The following is a 25,712-nucleotide window of genomic DNA, read 5'->3' as shown; positions in this document are numbered from 1 at the left end:
CATATCAATTGCTGGAGCAGCTAAGAGTAGATTGCATGTGTTCCCAATTTGGTGAGTAGCATTCAGTTACCAATTCCAGAACATCAGATCTATGGACAAGTATATACCTTTTATACATCTGCTGCAGAAACATTGATTTTAGTATGTGCTTTTTGTCAGGCAGGCTTGTAAATGATGGTGTATAGTTTTCACTTTCCTACAGCACTAGCTCCTGGGGACTTGGGGGAGAAAGGGGATCCTTTGGAACTAAATCTCCTGTCTATCTGAAGCCTTTTTAGGGAGACTGAGCTTATTTTGAAACTGACTAAATTTGAAGTAGTGAGTTAATGGGAACTGCAGATTAACTTCCAAGGTCCAACTTCTGGTTTTATACCTTTTTCCCCTATTCTTGATGGCATTGTTTTCCTCTTTGCCTTGAACAAACAGGATCACAGACAGGAACTGAGTGTGTATTTCACTGTGAAAGATTTATGCTAAAATTAATTTAGTGTTATTTTGTGAAATATAAAAATTACATGAGAAAGTCTTTCTTTAGTTTACTCATCATAATGATTCTGGTGCAAGAAAGATAGACCAAGATAGTGTTGGAAGATGTATTAGATTAATTTTAAATTCAGCTTCATGAGATACTTTCCACTGAAGGTTTTCAGAATCTTCAACACTGATGAGTAACACTAATACATCCCCTTCTGTTCCTGAAAGTGGCAGAAGTACTAGCTTAGGTCATGCTTCAGCCTAGACACTATTTCCTTCTTAAACACACACATATGCATGAGTTTGCATGCACACACACACAGAGACACGAAATGGAAAAGAAAAAATGGCTTGAGGGCTACTTTATAAAGAAATGCAACAGAACATGAGATTTTTTGGGGGGAGGGGGGATCTTTCTTCTGTGCCAGACTTCTTCCTCTTTTCTCACTTCTCCATTCCTCACATGAGGTTTTAACCCCTACATTATAGTAAAATACTGGAGTACTGACAGGGTTGCCAAAGCAGTCAGTCATAGGACCTCCAATATGATTGCCTGAAACTAATTTCAGTGTACCGGTCCGGTGTGCAATAACTGACAGTGTGTTATTTTATCTCATGTTTTCCTTCATTCAGTGACTTACAGATTGAGCCCACTCATTTGGAAGTACAAATATGTAGGATATCTTCCAGTTCCCAGACTGGAAAAATTGGCTTTCAGAGTCTAGCATCAGCTTAAATTAATTCCAGTTCAGCATTGCACACCTCTCACCATACATATCTTGCAATCAGAGCTACTGCAGTAATTTGGTCAGAGCTTAATGTTTGCAGATAATTACTGGAGAAGTTTCCAAAGTATGCACAGAAATTTTGTTTCAGTGAGTGTGCACAGTGACAAAGGATTGAGTGGTTTTTTATTGTTTTTGTACGATCAGATGCGGCCATCTTCACACGAAAAGGGCACTACTGATAATACAAAGATGAGGAAATTAAATAAATTATGTCAACTACAATACTAATTCTGTGTATAATTTCCTTTATGGTATAAAACTGAACTAACAAAAATCTATTTTCTCATGTCAAATATATTTCCATACAGAACAGATGCTGTGCTTGTGAAGCTTTCGTTGTTGATGGGCCAAGAAGTGTTCTATGGAGCACTCTGGGGCGGTGTCCTGGTCAGCCCATCCATCAGGCTGCCTGCTTCTCTTTTTGTTGTCAGTCATATCAACAGAGAGCTGTCTGGAAAACAGCAGAAGTACATGCTCGGCGCTGATTATAAGCTCACAGTAAGTTCATTGCACTCATAGAACAGTCTTATCCACCATAATACCAGCACACTAGCAGATTGTGCCTTCTCTGTATTAAATTAGGACAACATGCTGTGCTGATTTTGGCTGGAATAGAGTCAATTTTCTTCACAGTAGCTAGTATGGGCTATGTTTTGGATTTGTGCTGAGCAGTGCTTACACAGAGTCAAGGCCTCTTCTGCTTCTCACACCACAAGGATGCTGGGGGTGCACAAGAAGTTGGGAGGGGACACAGCTGACCCCAACTGATCAAAGGGATATTCCAGACCCTATGACATCCTACTCAGCATATAAAGCTGGGGAAAGAAAAAGGAAGGGGGTGACATTCGGATTTATGGTGTTTTGTCTTCCCAAGTAACCATTACATGTGATGGAGCCCTGCTTTCCTGGAGATGGCTGAACACCTGCCTGCTGATTGGAAGTGGTGAATGGATTCCTTGTTTTGCTTTGCTTGCGCGCGTGGCTTTTGCTTTACCCCTATTAAACTGTCTTTATCTCAGCCCACGAGTTTTCTTACTTTTACTCTTCTGATTCTCTCTCCCATCCCACCGAGGAGAAGCGAGTGAGCGGCTGTGTGGTGCTTAGTTGCTAGGTGGGGTTAAACCACGACACATGCTTTTAAAAATATTTTGGAGAGAGAGAAAGGGAGGCTGAAATGTCCACATTTTGGAATTGCTTAATATGGTTACTTCATGGAAGCATCTTGCCTGGAATATAGCAGAGAATCTCCCATACACATTTTGGTTAGCCTGCAGAATGCAAGTCTTCTGAAGCTTCTGCAGTTTTTGGTAATCGGTACTACATACATCCTTAAAAGACTGGCTGTTTCAAATCAGAAGATAAACATGACGTGTTTTCTGTACCTGTTCTGAATTTGCATTTAAGGTTGAAGACCAGCTTTTCTGTAATACAGTATATACAATGTTTAATGTGGATTTCTCAAAGTGCAGTTCTGGAAGACAATTCTGAAATTTAGTGTCTTTTTGTTTTTTCAGTAAAATGGAAATCTTCAGGAGGTAGTAATTTATGTTAAACTTGAGTGATGGAATAACTAATGCTAGTTAGAGTACTTTAATACGTGCATTTTGTGAGGCTTCACATTCTTCTTATTCTCATGACATGGTGATGTCATGCTGTGACACTCTGTATTGTTACAAAACCAAGTATTTTGTAAGTATTAACTATTCTTTTAACAGTATTCCACAAAACTTTTTTTTAACTCATTTTGGGGGCAGGAGTTAAATGGCTGAGTAATTATCCTCTTATTGAAAAAGATATTGTTCACATGTAACCAAGTTTGCTTTCTTTCCTTCTTGTGATTATTAACAGTGATTGTAGTTTAAATGTTATCATGAAGTAAAACACATGTTGCTTTCTTTTCCTTTTACAGATAAAGTCTTTGTGTGTATCAGTATTGGATTCAAATGTTCTTGTGCAAAGAAACACTTTAGAAGTGATTCTCTTCTTCTTCCCATTTTATACAGCTTTGGTAAGAGGACTATTTTGGTATTGTCACATGCGCACCTTGTGCAAGAAGGTGTCTTCTGTGAAACCAGTCCAGCTCCTACCTCTGTTATTACCAAATGTCTGAATTTTGTACCTTCAAAATCAATGAACAGATTTTGCAGTTTCTTGTTCCCTCATCAATTTTAATAGCAGAGGAGACACTGCTGCTTCTCAGACTCCTTACAGCTTCAAGTGAAGATGTACTTTCACAGTGAATATTGCATGATATTTGGAAGGTGCTTGAAGTATTCAGGCCTGAGAAACTGCATATGGAAAAAATATCAAACTCCTTTTTCAAGTAGTTCGTTTGGAATTGTTTGCACTAAACTAAGATCCTTCTGTTAAAGACTAGGAAAGAAGATATTACTTGAAACAAGAGCTGTTCCCCATCATTTCCTAATTTACCTAGTAGTATAGTCAGTATTTTGAAAGTAGCAAGTAATTTTAAGTCTTAAGGCATAACATAATTAAGTCTTTATTATTTTTAGCTTAACTGTAGCTCTGTACCTTAAATATGAAAATGATCACAATTGTGTCAGATTCCCTTTCTTGAGATTTTTAGTATACAAAGTATTTTGTTGTTGATGGTTTGTTGCCTTTTTTTTTCAAAACATTAATATTACCAGTATAAAAAAAACCCTCATTACCAATTTGACTTGTTTCAGTGTTCATAAACAGCTAAAGTATCTTTGTTTTTCATCCTAGGACTGCAACGAAAGCAGTATTCTATTGCACAGGACTGATTTAGTCTATATTCTGTCAGCAGCTACACAGACATTGTTGAGGAGAGACATGTCACTCAATAGAAGATTATATGCATGGTTGCTAGGTACTGTACGCCACACAGTGATATTCAATATTCTGAATACCTAAGAGAAAAAAAAATCAGTGCTTAAAAATGTAATACACTTTTTCAGCAGTTAATGAATGATGATAAATAGAGTGTTGTTTAGTGGCCATTTATTAAGTACCTGTTTAATAAAATTAAGCATTCATTTGGCAAACAGGTCTTCTCTTCAGAGTTGAATTCATTTCACTGTCCTGAATCACAGGATATCTGATGAGTTATTTCTGGTCCTGTCCACAGTTCATTCTGAAGTGGTTCAGTGGACTGAAAGGAGTGGGGTGCTATTTTAACCTTGCTCTTCTGGGAGTAATAGTCTGTTAATTCCCATGTGGTCTTAATTGTTGAGGAGGGGCTATAAGAGAGCAATAGCTTCTCCCCATCTGCCTCATTTTAACAGCATAAGAGGAGCCTAAAAGTGACAGGGCGAGAGCTGCAGCCATGTAGTTGCATGAAGGCTGCCCTTGCTGACCCCATGTCTGGATCTGGCCTTGGTTTTGATTTATGTTCAGTATAGCACATCAGGATGCCTCAAACTGTGATATGTGGGCCGTATGTGAGCTAGTTTCAAGCAAAGTGTTGAAATGACAAAGGTTAAAAATGCAGTGTAATTTCAATATTAGTATAAATTATGTGTGTGTAGTGAATCTCTGTACTCCTGATGCCTCTGTTTATCTTATAGGCTCTGATATTAAAGGTGGTACTTTTGCTCCAGACTCAACTTCTGAAGACCATGCTATTTATTTCTTTGGAAAATATTCTAAAGATCTTTTGGTTGAGGTTGGTGTTCATTGTATACAGATATATTTATGATCCTTTTAAATGTTAGCGCAAACTGCGTCTAGAATTGTTCACTGTGCCACTTGGTTTGTCCTTCATTTTCTGTCCCTAAAGATAACATCCTTTTAGTGGTTATATTTTCATCTATCTGAATGCCTGCTGTGCTGTATTTATCCCAATATTGTATGTGCTTACAATACAAATGGAATCTAATGAAACCAAAGGGTAGCATCTTTGATGAGCTACCTGAATTATTTAAAAATGTTTCTCTGAATAAGATCAGCTCTTGAGTACAGACAATGAGAAAATGTCATTGATTTGTGTACCCTGTATGGAAAATTGATGTTCAATTGCAGTCACTACTAAACAAAATCAAATTTAGAAACACTTCAGGTCTTAATAAAATGGCAATCACTCTTCTACGTATAACATTTTGATGTTTTCTTTTTACTAGAGTTTGACTGAAATTCTACATCAGAAATTCCCAGAGTCTGATACAGAGGAACGGCATCAAGCTTATTTGAAACCCTTCCGCATCCTAATCAGTCTCCTTGACAAACCTGAAATAGGTAAGGTTGCTTGTCACTTCTGTTATGGCTGCTAACAACTGTTACAACTTGGTGTTCATTGCCTTTGACAGTAGGACTCAAGACAACATCCTGCACAATTCTTCCTAATTCTGAATATGTGTGCGTTGTGTATTAGCGTGCAGGGGGCTGTGTTCCTTGCCTTGGACCTGGTTCAGAACGGTGCTCTGGAGCAAGCACCCTCTCCAGGTTATCTCTGGCTCTTCTGCAGAGCACTCCGCTGTGTAGCGTCCTAGTGAGGATAATGCTCTTCCATGCCCAGAACTGAGGGGCCAGTTAAAAAGAACCACTTCTGCCCTAGTCTCAATATTCTGCTCAATTCATTCCTTCGAGCTTATGCTCTAACATACTGTCAGGCCTCTTTTTGTGCTGTCTGATAAAGCGGCTTCTATCTAGAAAACCACCAGTACTATTGCCTGGGTTTGTTTCCAGTGCTTGGCTGTGCTTGCAGGCCTTCCTATACACTTGCATCAGACTCTCATGACTGTGTTGCTTTTCCAGACACTGTAGTCCCCCAGGCAGCTAGCCTATGGTGATACTGCTGCCAAAGTGGGCAGTACCACTTACCTGCAGGTGCCCCAGCTGGAAATAACCTGTTACAGTTGTGGAGAGGTAGGGGTGCCTCTGTCAGTGGCACTACCAGCTTGTGCTGGCCTGACACTGCTGTGGGAGCTATAGTTTGAGAGTTCATGACTGAGCTGTGAAGAATTTCCTCCTCTTCCCTGACTGCCACATGTCTATTCTGTTGTGTACATGAAGTTGCCAGCACCAGAAGGGTGAGGCTTTGCCAGCCCTTATTTTAAAGCGCAAGTTCTCCTCTCTGAACCAAAAAATTAAGCCAAAGTAAATTGACAGATTTTTAGGATTTAGTAGTATTCTGTAAGGACCATGTACAGATAAATCTTTGAAATTATATTCTGTTAATTTGACAGGTATGAGTAGCCTATGGACTGGTTAACTGGTATTTGTTAGAAGCTAACAGAGTCTTAATGACTGACTGTATCCCAAAGCATTGTTCTAGGTATTATCCTGGGTGGGGGTGTGATGTTACCATTGACCAAGCCTGTAGACTTAGAATAAAACCCATGTACTGAGTCTAAATGCTCAAGTGGCAGTTGGTTTTGCAGGCTTCTGTATTCTGATAAGCTTATCTTCTTTCATGGGTCAGGAAAGTCCTTTTAAGCACATTTCCTGTTAAAGAATTATCAAAGCACTGGCAAGAAAGATGAGGATTCTGTATGGCTTGTCTAACAAATGAATGCTACCTTAGTAGAAGCAGTTGTTAGTCTGTTTGTAAGACAGTGGTTCTCATCTTTCCTTCCACTGGTTTTAGCTGGTTTTCAGCAGTTTTTAAAAAAAAATCTATCATGATTAAAGCCTCTTACATAAAGCATTTTTATTTCCTGACAAAAATGCTGAAGAAGGGACAGTTAACTAAGGTTGTTACATTATAAATTTCTTGATTAATCTAATTTCGAAAGTAGATGACAGATACTACCTTATTGTATGTTTTATTTGGCTGACAATCAGTGTTAATCTGAACTACAGTAAGGATTATTTAGCTGATCTGCATTATTCGGTTTAGTCTTTCTGTTCCAAGTCAGCACACAAAATAAAACTTCTTGAGCCTTAAGACAATATGACTTTGACTTTCTTTTGAAGTGGATTTGGCATAAGAATCTTTGCCCTGCTACTCTTAGTCACTTTAAGTTTTTTTTCCATTTTAGAAGCACTCATTGGAATGTTTTATACACTAATTTTTTTTATTTGTTCCATGTTTAGGGTATTGTACTTATTATTTGTTCACCTCCTCTATAGACAATTTCAGATAAAACAAAAAAGTGCTGACCCTTGAAAACTGGGTGCAGTTGTCAGCACACACCTAACTTATACTTTTTTCTTAAAACTGTTTATAAATATGCAGTTTTTTAGATATATTTAGGCATTTGAACATTTCAATTTGCCTATTTTTCCAGCTTCTGTCTCTCAAAATTTAAATAAGGCTACTATGTTAAATGTGTATTGGGAAATCTGCTTGTTTTCCTTATGGATACAGACATGGTGATTGTTTTTGGCACGTGAACTGCAGGTTTATGGTTATGATTATGCCCACTTATAAATGGTTGCAGTGTAGGTGCCTTATGGAAGTGACGTAAGTATAATGTAGAACCAGTGCTATGGCTTTTCAAGTATTACTTTAAAAAGTTCCTAAAATGAACAACACCTGGTATTTAACTAGAATTAAAAAAAAAAAAACCAGCAAATATTTAACTACATATTTAATTTTATTTTAACTGGAAAATCTGACATTTTAAAAAACCACATAAGCATTTTCTTCCTACTTGGCCGATTGTGGGTTTTTTAGTTTAGCTACCCCTAATTTAAGTCTATACAAGTTTGTAACTGAGCCACCTAGCATTCACTTTGGTGCAACTACTGGATTCTTTTTTCTTTCAATTGTAGGGCCGCAGGTGGTTGGCGATCTGTTCCTTGAAGTTATTAGAGCCTTTTATTCCTACTGCAAAGATGCACTTGGTTCTGATCTCAAACTTAGCTACAATCAAAGTGGCAACATACTTGCAAGGTATAACTACAAGTTTTCAACTATGAAGTGAAACTGTATCATTTATATTAAGCTGACTTATTAAAATCTAACAATATAAGGAAGGTTAGGTTTTTAACAAAGTGACCTTCTGTATAGAAGACGAGATTTTTCTATGATTTCCCTTTTTCCCCACAAACACTTGATTTCTCTTTGATTAGTAGAGAAGAAAATTAATTACACTGCATATGATTGGTGTTGATTAAATCCAGTTATATTGGCCAAGAATCAGTCTGGTGACAGAACTCTTAGCCTTTTGATTTTCAAAGTTGAAGGCTCGTCTTTCATCTGGGAGAAAGATGCTGAAACTAGCTATTCCAGAATGACTTAGTCCTTGCTTTAAAACAATCAATGTCTTTTAGCTTGTAGAGAAAGGGGAAAAAAGATTTTAGAACACATCAGCTGATACTGTAATGTGCATGCTCTTAGAATCTTCACTGACAATTGTTTCTTTTTTTTTCCTTTTTTCCCCTTTCACACAGTGCAATCAAAGAGAACAAAAATGCTTCGGAAATTGTCAAAACAGTCAATTTGTTGATCACATCCTTAAGCACGGATTTTCTTTGGGATTACATGACCAAATGTTTCGAAGATTGTTTCAGGTGTTTATGTTGTCAAACAATAGTGCTTCTCTTAAAAATACTATTTAAGAGCTATCCGCATATGATAATAAAGTTTACCGAAGCATTTAAATTCTGGAAGGGACATAATACATGTTAGAATCAGACGGATACGTAAGTTGCATCCTAAAATAATTCAAGAATGCAAACAGGTAAACAATTAGACAGAAACTAGCAACCTGAGAACAAAAGAAATTACTTTCCAAATGACAGCTAAAGGAGGAAAAGGTTTGGGAGGGGAGGTGGAGAGGTCTTCCTTGGAAGAACGAATGTTTTTTGAAGAAAAATTAAAATCTATCTTTTTATCTCTTTCTAAACATAAGAGAGAAGATTATACTTTAAGTAGTAAGATCATGTATCAAGATTCAATCTGAAAATTAGAAGCACTTTATCATCCCACATGCTACAGTTTTAGTAGTTTTGACAGAATATTTTATCCTGCTATATTAGAAGTCCCATTTTACTTTCCTTCAGAAAGCATAGCTGTTCAGTATTTTGTGCTGGTTTTGATGAAGCTTTTTGATTGTAACAAGAATTTTGACAGGAAAAAATCTTACAAAATAATGTTTCTCTTAATCCAGAAACAAATCCACACAGATGAGATATCCTCTTGAAAATATTAGCACTCCTCCTACAATTTCAGAGCTCTGCACACTATTGGTGTTTCTTCTTGACGTGATTCCTTTGGTAAGGCAACCTGAAGTTCACTGCTTCAAAGTCTTAAGAGACTTAAAATCAAATAATTCATATTGTGATTACCTAAAATGAAAGTAGGCCAATTGACATACATGGGCATATGCATGCTCTATCCTGTAAAGTATAGTTTTATGTGCTGACTTATATGTGGCTACCTGTGCTATTGCCTAGCAAAATAAGAATTGTTTGCATTTTAAAATATGGTGATTCGAAGAAAGGAATGAAAAAGTTTACCTTTTGCTTCCTGGGACTTTTTTGTATCTTAGTAGCAGGCTGACTATCGTAAGATTTTTAGGGTAGAAGGAATAGCACTGTAGCAAGTTTGTACAGCTTAACCATCCATGACCTGAGTCTATCAATCATTGATCAGTGTTGCTAGACAGCTGAATAATAATACGTGATAACTGTTTTAAACAATGCTTATTTATTTTAGGAACTCTACTCTGAAGTACAGACTCAGTATCTTCCACAGATGCTCAGTTATATGGTGCAGTCTCTCCTGGAAAATATGGAAGTATTAGGTTTACCAGAACTCACTCATGCCTTGAAGACCTGTTTTAAGGTGCTTAGCAAAGTTCAAATGCCCCCTTCCTATTTGGACATTGAGACAGGAAGTGGAAATGGGGTAGGTGTTTTTCAACTACTCATAGATGTTTAAAATTGTTAGTGACATAACTTATTTTAAAATGCTAATTCTCCTAGATGATAACTGCAGCAATAAAGATTTTTGAAACTTATCTTCTTTGGCCCCTTCCAGAGCTACCTGATGCCTTGTTATTCTTACTGGGTATTCAGTTCTGACTTGTTTGAATTATTTGTGACAGTGAAGGAGTATAGTCTTGTCTGAAACTGGGGCTATAATCCTACTTCTTGAGAAGAATGTGATCTTAATGGTTTTGAAAAGGCACTCAGGATCATGCAGTTGCTAAAGTTTCAAGTTGCCAAATCAAGCCCAGCTTTACAGCTGGTTAGGTCTGCAAGGCTTTCAATTAGTATTTTAGTTTAACACAATGTGGTATTATTTGTGTGCAAGAGACGGTGATAGGGAATGAGGAAGAGATGGCATAAAGGACTCAGAAAAGCACAGCCTGCCAAAGTTTTGCAGTAGAACAAATATATGCATTTGACTAGAAATAATCCAACATAAGTAATACTGTTCTAGTGGTGAACTGATTTTAAGGAAACATTTCCATTTGCTAAGTATCTGTAGCTATGGATCTGTTGGTGTTTGACGAGTCAAGGTGTGAGGATTATACAAGCATTTGTTAGGTTTTAAATGCAATTGAATTGAACTGCTTACAAATAACTGTGTCTCATGATTTTGTAAAAGTTATCTGTATCTGAAAATTGCAAATACTAGGGGTTTTTTTCCATCATTGCTGTTCCCCAGTGCCTGCCACAGTTCTACATAGTTTAAAATTATCTACACAGTGCCCTATTAACCACATTAACAATTCTGTTTTAGAGCCCAGTGAAAAACAAAAATGTGGACATAACCTTGGAGTCTAAGTCTGTGCTGCAGGAGGAGGATGAGACTCCATTCCCTCCCCTGAAGTCAGAAGACAGTGGCATTGGTCTAAGCACTTCTTCCCCAGAGCTCTCTCAGCACTTGGGGGTGCCAACTGTGACCCTTGAGAGAGATGATGTCTGGAAGAAAGGGGGGAGCATTCAGAAGACTTTGTATTGCATCCAAGAACTGGTTGCCAAGTTTTCCAGTAAATATGTTTTTGGGGTGCAATTTCAAGAAACAAGTAATGAAAGCATCTCAGCAATGAATCTGAGTGGAAAAGAGAAAAAAGATAATGGCTACAGATTACCTGAAAGTGCTAGCAAGAAAAAGAGCCCCTGGGATGCAAAGCAAATCACTGTACCTCAGTTTAAACAAATGCTTTCAGACTTGTTCTCAGTTCGAGGGTCACCATTCAAGAACAAGAGTTCTAATCCTCTTCCTTCTGACTGCATCTCTGGTAATAAAAAGGAAAAGGAGGAGGAAGAGTGGGACTTGGAACAAGTGATGCTTGTCTTGGGACCCCTTAGAGGTGACTGCAAGGAAGCTTTTGCTGCAGCTTGTCACCTTTTGTTGGATTGTACCACATTCCCAGTCTATCTTTCGGAGGAGGAGATGGAACAGTTGTATCTCTCTCTTTTTCAGGTTCCTGGTAAGAAAAGATTCCTTTACTGGGCAACTTGAGCATCTGAGGATGCAAATAGCAGTGTGAGCTTGGCTATTTGCAAGATGTGTGACCAGGGCCAGTAGTAATGCCTTTTGGCAGGGCTGAAGGCAAGTTGCCTGTGAATTAGACTTACCTGCATCAGCATGTGTTTTGTGTCTTGCAGCTGAGGGACAATTTTTACCAAGCTTTTTAAAATCACATCCTTTTGAAAGTTTTCACTACAAAACTTGTAGCTGAAGGGATGAAAAGACTTTCTGGCCTGTAGAGCCTTGTGGCATGGTTCAGGATTTTCAGGAAATCTGTCCTCCCCCATCCATGTCCATCCCTGCCCCTCCCCCCCCCCCCCCCCCCCAAAAAAAAGGATGTGTTAGGGGAAGATGGGTGTAGGTGAAAAACTGGAGCTCAAAACTGTAACAGAAGCAAACAGCTCTTTCCCTAACCCTCAGAATTCAAAGGAGTCTGATGTAAGCTAACATATAAGAATAATCTTGTATAATTGGAAGGCCTCTTTGTTCTGGGAATACAAGTTCATTAGCTTTAGCAGGAGCAGTTATTGGCCTGAAGGCTGGTTGACAAGATAGGTTTGTAATGAGTGGAGCGGTGGGAAACTGGAAAATTGGGTTCTCTTCCTCAGCTCACCACTGTCTTCCTTAGCAAATTGATGATATGCCCATCATCTACATGGGTGAGCTGTCTGCTTGACATGAACACTTTTGCATGTTTGCAGTGCCTTCCATGTGATCAGCAATGTAGCTGAACTTAGAAGGCTTGCTTTCATAATTGTGTTTCTTTGGAATATCATCCCAGGATTATAGAAGCTTATTTTCAAAATTCTTTTCAACTGTATACCCTAGAGAATACAGCAAGGTTTAAAGCCAAAAGGGAAGAAACTCTGATAATGAAGGTCTGGGTTGAATGTGATACAGAAATTGTCTGATGTGGAGAAGGAAGAGTGGTCATTTTGTTGTGGTAGTAAAGCAGTTAAAACATTTGGTTTTGAAGCCAGAAGTATGAACTCATACTTCAGACTGTCTCCAGTTAAGCCTTAATAAAGCTGTATCTGATTATTCACAAATAATCAGAGAGGCAAAGATGGCTTGACGTGCTGTTAGCCATATCAGTTCCTTGTGTGCTTCATGGTTTCTGAAATGATACGCCTCAAAGCTACCTGAAAGCATCCTTGGATCAGCAGACCTCTGTTGTTGTTTTTGACAGTGACATCTGGAAAACAGCAGCTGTAAAAACTAGTTGTGAATAAACATAAACTGGAAAGCAGAAATCCACTAGTTACTGGGTTACTGAGCTCCTGCAAGGGCTTTCTGCTGGGAGAAATAGGGAAAAGAATATAACTTGCTTTGAAGCAAGTCCCTTCTGAAGTAAGGGACTTGATGATAGCATGACAGTTGAATATGGGCGGTCATTTTTATCTCTTGGTCCTCTGAGCTTGATTGAAGAATTCTTGAAAACATGACCATAACCTTGAGATTATTCAAAAACTTTTTTCTCACTTATCTTCTGAGGAGGTTGTGATGCCAGCTTCCCTCTGTGGCTGAAGTCCTTAATGACAATATGCTGTTGTGTGAGTGACTGCTATGTTCAGAACGTGTCCATCTTCACACTCCTGGAGGTGATCAACCATTCCCAGTCACTGGCACTTGTGATAGAAGACAGAATGAAGCGGTACAAAGTGTCTGGCCACAACCCCTTCTTTGGAAAGCTACAGATGGTCACCCTTCCTCCCATTGCTCCTGGAGTTCTAAAGATCATCTCAGAGAAAACAGATTTCTACCAGGTGTCAATTTTCTTTTTCTTTTTTACTGCCCATCTACACTGAACCTCTAAGGATGGGGTGGGAAAGCAAATGTTATTTGCATGGATGTTTGGGGGCAGCATGTTTGTGTTACAATGACACACTGCCATTTTTTGCTTCCACAAGCATTTGAAAGCAATTGCATACTTCTTCATGTGCTTCCGAACAGGATGTTCAAAAGTGGCAGGTTATTTTCAAATTGCCAGTTCGTTTTGTGCCCAAATTCTTGGTGGGTAGGTATAGTTGATTTCTGACTTGAAGGTTTCGTTAGCTTGAAAGCTACCCTTTAGAGAACTTTGATACCACTCTAAGTTTTCAGATAAGAGAAAATGTTAGTGGGTGAATAATTATGAAAACATTCCCTTCTCCTTGTTTTGAGTATATATATTTCAAAGATGCTTTCCTTCTCCTGACCATTTACTGATAGTGTTGGTATGAGGTATTTTCTTAATTACTGTGTTTCCAATTGCTGTGCCTGACACATACACAATATGTTAAGTTTTGACCCAGAAAATAGAAAGAGAAATGCTTTTCTTAACTTCTGGTGCACATACATTTTAATTACCTGCCCTACTAGGGTAGGAAAGTTGCATTCCTTTAGGTCTGAGTGTATGACCTGAATTCTTGCTCTTTGCTAAACTAAGACGATTTGGAAATCCCTTTTGGTAATAGAGGGCATTTATGCAATGGAAAGCTTTTAAGTCAGGAAAGAAATGGCACATTATTATTATCATTATTATTATTATTAGTTGTTGTTGTTGTTGTTGTTTTTCCCTAGAGAGTAGCTTGCGTGCTCTGGAATCAACTGAACAAAGAGACACGGGAGCATCATATTGCCTGTGTGGAACTGTTCTACAGGCTGCACTGCTTGGCACCATCAGCAAATATCTGCGAAGACATTATCTGCCACGCGCTTCTGGATCATGATAAAGTAAGTCCTGTATTCAGTGAAGCCCCTTCATCACTGTAGAGTTGTTCCAGTGCTTCCCAGACTGCCTCCAGTTCCCTTCAACCCAATGACTTCACTCCCATGGTCCCTCTGTCCTCTAAGAGTCCAACAGACTCTGTCCTCACCTTTACAATTCCCTGGGATTTATTCATCATGGGACTATGGCTAAATTTAATCCTTGGATACAAGCTCTATCAGTCAATGCTGGAGCTATTTTACTTTCAGCCCAAATCATGTAGTATCTAAAAACTTGTAGGTTTTGTCATTATTTCCAAACTGACCCAGCTCCACCAATAACTCTAAAATAATTTAATTTTGTATTGATTTTGCAGACTTCATATTCCAACAAAAGACTTTATTAACTTGTAAGTGTATGTCAACATAATGTTGCCCCTGTGTCCACCTTAGTATTTAGATCTCATAATAAGTAAGCTGTATTTTAAGTGAGCCAGTTATTAATTATTTTTCTTGCCTAGTTTAATGACAGAACAGTTCTTTAATAACTTACAGTATATTTGTGGGAACTGCCTTGCACAATAAAACTTAAAACAGCCATCTTCAGTCTTTGGTATTGTTTTCATATCTTTGCTTTTGCAATTCTGAAACTTAAAAGTTTGGAAATCTTTTAGAAGTTTTCAAACAAAATTACCAATAATAAGCACTGCCTAATATACCAATGTCTTCCCATTTGTCGTCTAATTTTTAAACCTACCTAACATCAAACCAAGACTAAAATGTTTATACACAAGAGTCCTGAAATACATTTTTGGTGTATTGGCACGTTTTTCTGCTCCTACAAACACTGTGGCTGTTAAGTTTGGGTTGTGCATTCATGGATACATGGCATTTTGGTTTAGTCTACTGCAAAATAGAAGAGTGCTCTCAAACTACTCGAGAAGGATTAGCAGTCATCTACTCAATAACTGTTGTTCTGCTAGAGGTTTAAAAATCACTAAAACTTTACTCGGAGATAAATGCTGCAAAAAATTTGTATCTGTCCTGTTTCCTTGCAAAGGGGACAAGGCTGGAAGCACTGTTCAGATTCTCTGTCATGTGGCATCTGACCAGAGAGATCCAAGGCAGCAGAGTGACTTCTCACAATCGGTCCTTTGATAGGTATTTTCCATTTCCACTGGCTTAGACTTACATTTATGTATTTAACTGTATCATGCTTTGTTCTGTTGTTTTTTCTGAGGTGGGAAAAAGTTCTCTGTAGAGAGAACAAAAAATGAGCAAAAGGAAGATCTTCAACTTTCTTGCACTATTACCTTTGCAAAGCACTCTGCATGCATGGTGCACTTTCTTGTGTGAAGGAAGTTTCCGTAAAAATAGAAAGAGCTTCATATATGAAGAGTAGCTTGCAGACAAGTTTCTGCATAGCAGACATTTTTTATCTTGGAGTGGGCTAGATTTTTTTCCAAAGAAAATAGAACCAGCTACTTGTGCCAAAAAAAAAAATAATTATCCTATTTTACTTTTAGTTCCTATTTATGAGACCATAACCTTTGTATAAAATAAGACAAAAGCATTAAGAGTCTTTCTAAATAAATATGTGAAAGAACTTTAAAATATGCTGCTCTTCTAGAGTGTGAGTATGTGTACGGCCTTGCTTCTACAAACGCATGTGTACTTGACCTCAACTCAGGAAAATGTGCATGATCAAGCTATTGTTAGCAGACATGAGCCATCGGCTGGTGCTTACTTGAACATGCACTATGTCTGTTCCCTGCCACTATTTTGTTGTTCGCATTAACTTTTTTAGGGATTTCAATTGTACTTCTTCGTTCTGATTTCTCCACTCAGGTCTCTGTTTGTGGTACTGGACAGTCTCAATTGTTCAGATGGCGCAATTGGTGCTGCAGCACAGGGCTGGCTGATCCGTGCTCTTTCACTTAATGATGTTGCACGGATTCTTGAACCAGTCCTGCTGCTGCTGCTTCATCCAAAGACACAGCGCACGTCCATCCACTACATCAAACAGAAAAATTCAGCAGGTAAAACTGTTCTTGGACTGAAACTGTAAGTGCTAACGTAGCATTGCATACTCCTGAACACCTACCGAAGGTAGTCTCTGAAGGGCAATGGTATCCTATTACCCTGAGTTGTCTTGTATCAGTTCCACAGATTCCTCCTCATCCAAGTACCTCTAGTGATGCCTAAAACAGAGTTCAGGAGTAAGTCATGCTAGTTGAAGGCCTAATGATCATTTCTATTACGGTGGCTGCACCTACACTGTTGGTTTGGATTGCTCCCTGCTTTGCTCTGGGATCTTGTCCCACACTTCTCATTGCCATCCCAGATGATCCACAGTGCATGTGTTCACTGTTCACAGGATCCCTTCTCGAGCAAAACTAGGTCTGCAACCAAATGAAATCCAGGAGCAGTTTGGTGACTATGTCAGTCCAGGAACTGTTCAAGTAGGCAGGATGGACAGGCAAATCTCACTCTCTCCACTCAGTCTTGCCTCAGCACACCATGCACCCTCATACCAGGTTTCTTTATTCAGAATATTTATTGTTAGTAATTCCCTCAGCCTCATGTTAAAATAATCAGACAGGTTGTGAGGAACATCTTGCTGTTTAGGGCACACCACACAAAAAAAAAGCCCTAATTCTGCCAACTTCTAAAAATTAAAATGTCTTTGTCCAAAGAAAATTCATCTTGATTCAAGAGGAGACCTGAGCCCTTGTGGCATATGTCTTGAGGTATCCCAGAGCTAGGATATAAAAGCAAAGGGAGATGTTTGGAATTGAAGATGACCTCCAGCCACCCAAATTTAGGAATATGGCAAGGCATCTTTACCTTGACAGGCTAAATTTGACATCTGGAAGATGTCCATTTTAAGACCTTTAATGAGAACCATTGTGAACCACATATGATCTATGTGTCAAATGTGGAACAGACAAATGTGACAGAGACCTGTAGGGAGCAGCTGAGAAAGACTGAGACAGGTATGGAGCCAGAGTTCGCTCCAAGTGTGGAGTCCTGTGAGTCTGTTCAGGTTTGGGATTGCTGGGAGTGCTATGGATATGAGACACACTGCATCATTTGGCCCAAGTAGCCAAGGTCATTTCCTGGAGCAGAGCAGGAAGACAGTGGAGAAGTGTCTGTTAGTTTTGTGTAAAAAAACTTCCGTGTCACCTGTCTGTCTCATTACTGTTAACCTAGCTGTTGGCTTGCATAATTGTTTTTCTGTCTTGATTGGCAAATAGTTAGGTGGCAGACATTTATAGCATCCAAAGGGACCTGTTTATTAGATGCTATACAAACACAGAGCTAATATATTCCTTCCTTGTTCCACAGCATGTAATCAAGGAAAACATTAGCTCTTTCAAAAAAAAAAAAAATCCTCTGTTGCTATCCTCATTTCCCTCCTGATCTCAACAAACATTTTATGCTCAGGAAGCATAAAAAAAAAATTGTCACATGTAAGGAGTCATAGCATAAGAGGAACAGCATGTGCTTTATGTTTTGATCCTATTCTCTTGTGCTTACAGTAGGTTAGGACTGCTCTACCACTTTAAAAAAAAGATAATTCTTGCTTTAACCCAGTTTTTTTTTAGCTCTACTTGTTACAATTAATAGTAGACTAGAGCAGAGTAACTTTTTAACCCTTTTTTTTCTTACAATGATTTATTTAATATAAAGTATGTTGTATGAAATAGATGATTATACGCTCTTTTTGGAAAAAAAAAACCATATTTTTTTTTCAGAAGATATACGTGATTGGCTTTGCAAGAAAAAGGCCTCTTTGAAAGAGTCTGGCATCTCTGAGTGCAATTCTGAGGAAAACCTTCCATTGAGCCAGTTTACTACTGTGGATAGAGAAGCAATTTGGGCAGAAGTGGAAAAAGATCCAGAGAAGTTGGAGTTAAAAATTGAACAGTCTGAAAATGATGGCTCTTGTAATCCAGTAACTTCACATGAAGCAGATGATGACCAAGATAATAGTGAGCACACAGAATCAGCAGACACCAGCACAGGCCATGACAGTGAAAATACATCCTCTTTTTCTCCTTCTCTGGAGCTGCAAGAAGTGAGCAATGAGGACAATGACAGTGCTGCAACCGATGGCAAAGAGACCACAAACCATGTGAGTTCTCTCAATGCGTTCCTTCCTGAAAGCTCCAAATCCAGTGTAGCGCTAAACCTTGTGCGTGCTGACTCTGAGAGGACTCAAGCATCAGAGTCTCTGTCAAGTGATGAAGAGGTGGACTTGGAGCTCCAGGAAATTACCCATTCTAGGTTGCTCAAGCAGCAGAAGGAAAAGCAGGAGATGATTGAGGCACTGTTCAAACACATGCTGCTATATTTGCAGCCTTATGATTCTAAGAGGGTATTGTATGCTTTTTCTGTTCTGGAGGCAGTGCTTAAAACAAACCCTAAAGAATTTATTGAAGCCGTAGCTAGTACAAGCATGGATACCAGCTCCACAGCACATTTGAATCTTATTTACAATCTCTTAGCTCGCCATCAGGAAGCTCTTGTAGGACAGAGTTTTTATGGCAAGCTTCAGACTCAGTCCCCAACCATGTGTCCCCATTCTCTTCTAATAGAATTGCTCACTTACCTCTGTCTCAGTTTTCTGCGCTCATATTATCCATGCTACTTGAAGGTTACGCACAGAGATGTGCTTGGCAACAGAGATGTTCAGGTAAAAAGTGTGGAAGTCCTGATTAGAATGATGACCCAGCTAGCTACTATGGCAAAGGCAGCAGAGAATAAGAACGTGGAGTTCATACGCAATTTGCTAGGAAGATGCAAAATTCAGGAGTTTGTTCTTCTTTCTTTGTCTGCATCTATGTATACAAGTCAGAAACGGTATGAACTGCTTATGGCAGATGGAGTTAATAATGTTCCTGAAGAAGAACTCTTTGAAGAGAGCGTAATCAATTTTGGGCATGATCAAATATGGAGCGAACACCCACTCCAGATTGAGTTGCTGAAGCTCTTGCAGGTATTGATTGTCTTGGAGCACCATCTTGGACAGACTCATGAGGAGCAGGAGAATCAGCCAGACCTCTCTAAGGAATGGCAGCAGGCTCTTAACTTCCAGCAGGCAATTGGTGCAATGCAATACGTCTATCCGCACCCAATAACTTCACAGGGATTATTCGTCTCTGCTGTGGTTAGAGGTTTGCAACCAGAGTATGGCTATGGGATGCATCCCACTTGGGTAGGCTTAGTCACATGTTCCCTGCCCTATTTTGGGAAGTCTTTGGGCTGGACTGTGGCACCATTTGTTGTACAGATATGTAAAAACCTGGATGAGCTTGTTAAACAGTATGAAAATGAAGCTGTGAAGACATCTGCAAAAACATCTGCAAGGTAAGAAGAGTCTGTAGTGTGGGATTTGTTATGCTGAAACTTTTTAAAGCTTCTCTTAAGAGAGTGTAGTGCATAGTAATTTACTGTTTTAGCATTGTGGCTCCCAGAGTTTGATCCTCAAACCCTGCTGCACATGCAGGCATCTGTCCCTTGAGCCCAGGTGTGGTGGAGGCTGTATTGTCCCAGCAGAGCTCACTGTGGTTGCAAGAATGACCAGCAGCTGTGATACTTCCTGTCCCCCTCTGCCTGCCATCCAAGTAAAAAGACGTTCCAAGTTTTGAAAAAAATGAGGATTTTGGAGGACTAATTGGGGAGAGACACCCTGGAGAAGAAAAATACAGTGATACTGTTCAGAATAGGCAGTAAGTGAAAGGACTAGGGAAAAATAATTAGACATGAAAGATTTATGGTCAGGTGGGGAATAATATTCTAAAAGATCTAGACAAGGAAACAGGGTTGTCCAAGCATAGTTTGTGAATCCTTTGATTTGATATTCCTGTCTGGTCGTTCCAGTATTCTTTTAACCATTGAACAGAAACAGATTTCTACTAGCATTTTTAATCAAGGAAATACCACTTGGCCTGTTAACCTTTTTTCTTTTTTTTTTTCTCTCCTTTTTTTTTCCCCTCCAAAGCATAACTTCTAAAAGAGAAAATGTTACACCTGATTACCCACTAACCCTTTTGGAAGGTCTGACAACCATCGGTCACTTCTGCCTTCTGGATCACCCTAACCAAACTAAAAAGGTAAGTGCTTAATGCCTACCACTCACTTGATGCCTCAGCACCAGTTCGTCAAAGTATGAATCCTTTTTTCTTTCAGAGGTGAATATAAGTAGTAAAGTGGCACTTGTATGAGAAGATAACCTTAGAGAAGCCTCATAGCACACCAAAAGAAGTGAACTAAGAGAAAGTGTAAGGGAGAGAGACTGAACTTAATTTTTTTATTTGAAGACAGGAAAGCTAATTTTAAGCAGAAGATGTTCATGATGATCTTGGTCATGCAAATATTAGTCCTGTGGAGCTTGTCTACAGTTGCTCTGTCATTAACAAAGTCTTCTATTTTCTTTTGAGTTGATAACATGCTGATGTGTTTTCTACAATTTTTATTCCTATAACATTTGTCAGATGAGGATATTATCCTAACAATTTCCTAGACAAATCAATTATCTCCGTGCCAAAATAGTGAACAGCAAATTCAGTAGACTCTAACAGCAGCAGAATATTTCAGAAATAGAATGATTGAATTATTTTTAAAGTTTTATTACAAAAGCTGACTATAATTCTCCTAATTACAAAATAAGAGCAGTCACTCTTAAAGGATTTTCAAACGTGGGTTTCTCTAGGTTTGCTTTGTTAACAACTCAGAGTTGGGCCACCACCGCAGTGAATGGCAACCTTCCAAAAATTTCTCAGTCTTATATACCTTTTTACCACCTGTTATCCCAGTCCAAAGTCTTTGTAATTTTCCACTTGATCTCTGTTCCCATGTTGTTACCATTCATCATCTTATCTCATCAGTTCTCGTGTCCCGGTTCTTCTGAAGTTAGTGGTCGTAGGCAGAAGGTCTCCGGTCACCACAATCACTTCTCTTCTAACACATCAAAGATCACCTTTGAATTTCTGAAAATCACTCAGGCTATTCTATTAATTTATCTTGCTCTAAAGTTAATCACTTACTCCTATGTCTTAGGTCTAAGATGTATGATCCTTCTTCTGTTGATTCAGCTTGACTGGGTTTTAAGCCAGCCGTGGTAAGGGCTACACATGGGACAAATGAGCAGCTTATGCATATTGTTTTATAAGCACCTGCATTCTATTAATCATATCTAAAGCAATCTCTAATCATTAGTTATATGTCTAATATGAATAGTCTTAGAAACAATGAGGCTTAAGGCCTAGTTCCCTTTACACACTCTGTGGTGCATAATATAATATAATGTATTTTAATATTCATATTTTTGTTTTTTCTAGTCACCATGTTTAGCTGAACCTGCAAACCTGAGAAATGCTAGGAATGCCATTTTGGAAGAATTGCCTCGCATTATTAATACCATGTCCCTTCTTTGGAGCGTTATAAAAAGGGAAGACTCTCAAAAAAGACCAACTGACTTCTTTGGAACAACTAAAGGCTCTTCTTCAGTCTACTTTAAAGCAACCAAAGTAGGAGTTCTTTTAAAACTGCTGTGTATCTTATCATCCTTATCATCCCCTCTCTCACCAGTGTATTCTTCATAGAGTTCATAGGAATAGTTTTGCCATTCCCAGAATGATATTGGGCCACAAAATTTTTTGAAGAACTCTTAGGAGCTACAGACTTGCACAGTACCTACCTACAAAAGTAGATTTTTCCCTGTTCTTTTTGCCCATCTGCACCCTTACCTGATCTGTTTAATGTTTTGTTTTTTCTGTGAGCTTCTGTTAATAGCTGCCATAAAGCCAACCACCTCTGAATTATCTGCACCTTCCACAGGCAGTAGAACATGTACCTGAAGGAATAAAAATACTAGACTTTTCCCTTCTTCTGTGGATATTGGTAAATCATAGTAGTGAAAAATATCTGTAGAAGAGAGAATATAACACAAGAAGTTATTTTTTCTGTTTTGCAATCTGTTTTCCAACAAATGTGCCTTCCATCTGTAAGAAGGATACACTAACTCGTAAATAAATTATCAAAACTAGTCTGACTGTCAAGTATATAAAGAAATTCTTTTGTTGTGTATTTTCTGAACATCTTGGGAAAAAGAAGAATGTTTTACAGACTATGAGGTAGCCTTTGCCTTGAAAGCTTAGCATTGACAGGGTTTTTTTTCCCCTCTATAGACATTAAGAACTAAAATACTGGACTTCATGAATCCATTGACAGCACAACTTGGAATCCAGTTGATGGCAGCAATTGCAGCAGTATGGAATAGCAAGAAACCTTATAGGAATCAAAGTAAAATCAAGGTGAAACTAAAGAAAGGCACCCTTAGTTTTCCAGTGTAAAGGCAAATGTTACATTTACATGATCAGTTCTAAACTCTGGGCTTGTTTATGGATTCTTTGGGGTTTTTTTACATGTGACGATGTCAAGCCACTGAAAAATCTCAAATACTCTTATGTATGCATAATTCCACAAAGCATCAGTAATACAATTAAACCTAAATAAGTAATGAAATAAAAAAGACAGTGTGGCAGTTTAAGTCTGATAGTAATAGCCATTTTTTATTCAATACTGGATTGTAATCTTAGGATTGCAACTTGCCAGTTATATTTTAAAGACCTTGGATCAGCTCCATTTCCAGAGAAAGGTTAGAGTTGTAGTATTCTCTGGAACTAAGCATTTATTCTGAGTAGAACACCTCTTTTATGCTTTCGTTTGAGCATAATGAAACTGTTTTCATGAAGGTGTTGGGAGAAGATCTGTATGTGACAAATTGTTGCATGCTTGATTTAACTTGCCTAATTTATGTTTTGTATAAGTATTGATATTTGAATAATCACACAAAAAGCTGTTTTTTCAACTTCGTGTTTTGCCTGGTACAGTGATCTGAGGGGTGTGTCTTTTGTTTTGTTTTGTTTTTTCAGATTCTTCCAGTGGCTAGTGCATCTCAGCTTATTCTTGTGGACTTAATATGTGCACTTAACACATTGAAAATTGACACTATATTACATCTAGTCAAAGAGGTAGTCAAGAAACCATCACAAATCAAGGGTGAAGAGGTAACCATGAAGTCAATTCCATTTTCTTAATATATTCTATTCTGGATCTGTTCCAATGTGTCTTCTAAATTTTGTTAGAAGGAAAGTTTGGGTTTTTTTTTTTTTACAATGTGTGATTCTCTTTTGCTCCTGAATAAGTTATGTCTTTAGAATGTGGGTTTCTGTGTTTTGATCGATCAATGTGAGTAGGTTCTTCGGAATATTTTGCTAGAGAAGTTGCTGGTAATGAAAAGGTGCGGGGTCTTCCAAGGCCAAAGATGATGACAATTTTCATAAAGCTGCTGCAGTTATACAACTCAGTGATGCATTTCTATCCCTCTACTCTTACCTGAACGGTTAGAAATACTTCACATTGAGTCTGCTATCTTCCAATTTGTTTTCAAGGAAACCAGTTTTACTACCATGCACACCATTGTAGGAGCTCCTACAGCTCTGAATAAACTGTAGCAGATATTCCGAAGTAATGTGACTGCTTCTGAACTAGGGTCCTCCATTAAAGCCCTGAATTCCCTCGTACTGCTGTATTGGTAGTTTTTATCATAGTTGGTCAGTCACTGTTGGAGTGCAAGTGGCTTGTAAGAGGGGTGTGTTAACCATTGAACACAAGTGTTGAACAGCTTGGACCTTTTTTTTTTTTTTTCTGATGGCAAATAATTGCGGGTTTGCTTTTATTTTTCAGAAATCTTCTCTTGTAGATATTCCAGTGCTGCAGTTCAGTTATGCTTTCATTCAAAGGTAATTCAGTCATTATAAAAGAGAATTTTCTGTTTGACTCTAGTTAGGATAACAGCCAGCATCACTATTTTTGCTTTACTTTGATCTTCGTGTCACAATGTCACAGAACACCTTTATGTAGGAAATGGTTATTGCCACTTCATTGTTAGTAACAGATAGACACAAAATAACTGGGCTATGACATTATGTTCCATTGATCTGTTGATAATACCAGTCTGAAAGCTTTATTTCATACTAATAGAGCAACATACTTCAGGCATCTCATTAGCAAGATGCTTGTATAATTTCTTATGGTTTTTCTCCTTATCTGTTCTGTGTTGCCAGATGAATGAATAGAGAACTTCTAAATTCAATAAAACTGCTATGGCTGCAGTCTGTGCTGGACATGTAATGGGTCAGGCAGTTGAATGGAAATATTCCTTTGATCAAAACTGTTCTTCACATACTTGGCTTTTCTGATATGGAAGCCTTGGGATATATCAGACTGTACAATATACTGTATGCAATAAGCTATGGAGATAAAGTAAGCTGGCATGCAGTGGAGTGGTTAGCTAAACTTTATTCCTTTTCTTCCCCCTGAAGACCCAGCGCTCTTACAGTGCTGGCTGGCATACTGCATGTGCTGCTGGCATTTACTGCTGTATGCATTTTGCCTGTGCTGCCGGATATTTATACCATGTTGTTGGATCAGTTAGGAAGGAGCAGGATCTAAAAGACTGATCTTGATGGAAGCTTTTAGGCCACCAAGTTACCCAATGTTGTTTTATGGTTTGTCCTTAACTCTAACTTCAGACGTGGTTGTGTTTTGATATTGGTTTTTTGGCAGACTGCCTGTCTCAGCCTTGCAGGAGAACTTCCAGTCCTTATTAGGACTTCTCAAAGAGTCTGTGCAGTTGAACTTGGCTCCTCCTGGACACTTTCTTCTTCTCAGGTACTATGTAAGAGAGAGGAAGGTTTATAGATGCATTGAGTAGACCTGTCCAATTACTAACTCAGAGTAAATTGATCTTCCCACAGTACTCTGAATGACTTTGTGACTAGGACACCTACTCTAGAAAACAAAAAAGACCAAAAAGACTTGCAGGTACAGTGTATACATGTATACCTTTTAGTTCATAAATCTGGCACTGTACATCTAAGTAAAAGTGGAGATGGCCTGATCTGTACTTTGTATCTGAACTCACCTGTGCTTTTAGAATGTGTGAATGTGCATCCACACCTTGTGGCTTAGGCCTGGTAAATATGGAGACTCAAACATAAGAGACATGATGCACAGAATGTCTCTAACAAAGTTTTGTCAAAAATGCATGAAATTGCAGTGGTAACTATGGACTTTTCAAAGCTGTTTACCTTGGGTAACTTTATGATTTTTCTCAGCATTTAAATCATAACATAAGTGTGATGTCATGAGTTCATATCATATGTGTAAGTATTGAAATCTCAAAAGTATCTAGGAAAGCTAGTAGCATAATTATCCTTGAAGCTCATAGCTGTGTTTGGCAATATAAATGACTGTCAGCTCACCTTTTGTGTAAAGAAGGGGTGGAATAGAGCAGGATTCTCTTCCCATACTGATTGTGATTTCACCAGCACAGT

At 38.4% G+C, this 25,712-nt stretch overlaps 1 protein-coding gene across 11 annotated transcripts in view; it reads left to right on the top strand.

Moving 5' to 3' along the window:
• Positions 1-25,712, top strand: part of DOP1B (DOP1 leucine zipper like protein B) — a 53,433-nt gene that overhangs the window by 14,809 nt on the left and 12,912 nt on the right. For 10 of the 11 annotated variants that reach the window (XR_008236301.1, XR_008236299.1, XR_008236298.1 and 7 more), the window contains exons 5-26: positions 1,571-1,760; positions 3,172-3,270; positions 3,993-4,116; positions 4,814-4,911; positions 5,366-5,480; positions 7,962-8,082; positions 8,583-8,702; positions 9,302-9,407; positions 9,850-10,041; positions 10,882-11,575; positions 13,111-13,382; positions 14,179-14,331; positions 15,365-15,465; positions 16,153-16,343; positions 18,063-19,677; positions 20,312-20,423; positions 21,651-21,839; positions 22,500-22,625; positions 23,247-23,381; positions 24,061-24,116; positions 24,943-25,047; positions 25,134-25,200. Coding sequence is in view for 6 of the 11 variants with exons in the window: in XM_052794597.1 (XP_052650557.1) it covers positions 1,571-1,760; positions 3,172-3,270; positions 3,993-4,116; positions 4,814-4,911; positions 5,366-5,480; positions 7,962-8,082; positions 8,583-8,702; positions 9,302-9,407; positions 9,850-10,041; positions 10,882-11,575; positions 13,111-13,382; positions 14,179-14,331; positions 15,365-15,465; positions 16,153-16,343; positions 18,063-19,677; positions 20,312-20,423; positions 21,651-21,839; positions 22,500-22,625; positions 23,247-23,381; positions 24,061-24,116; positions 24,943-25,047; positions 25,134-25,200 (4,981 nt within the window). In the remaining 5 variants the exon portion in view is untranslated. The remainder of the gene's footprint in view (positions 1-1,570; positions 1,761-3,171; positions 3,271-3,992; positions 4,117-4,813; positions 4,912-5,365; positions 5,481-7,961; positions 8,083-8,582; positions 8,703-9,301; positions 9,408-9,849; positions 10,042-10,881; positions 11,576-13,110; positions 13,383-14,178; positions 14,332-15,364; positions 15,466-16,152; positions 16,344-18,062; positions 19,678-20,311; positions 20,424-21,650; positions 21,840-22,499; positions 22,626-23,246; positions 23,382-24,060; positions 24,117-24,942; positions 25,048-25,133; positions 25,201-25,712) is intronic. The other variant, XM_052794601.1, reaches the window with a different exon arrangement.

The sequence above is a fragment of the Harpia harpyja genome, chromosome 8, assembly GCF_026419915.1.
Source record: "Harpia harpyja isolate bHarHar1 chromosome 8, bHarHar1 primary haplotype, whole genome shotgun sequence".
Taxonomy (NCBI): Eukaryota; Metazoa; Chordata; class Aves; order Accipitriformes; family Accipitridae; genus Harpia; species Harpia harpyja.
This window is presented reverse-complemented; position numbering and strand designations above follow the sequence as displayed.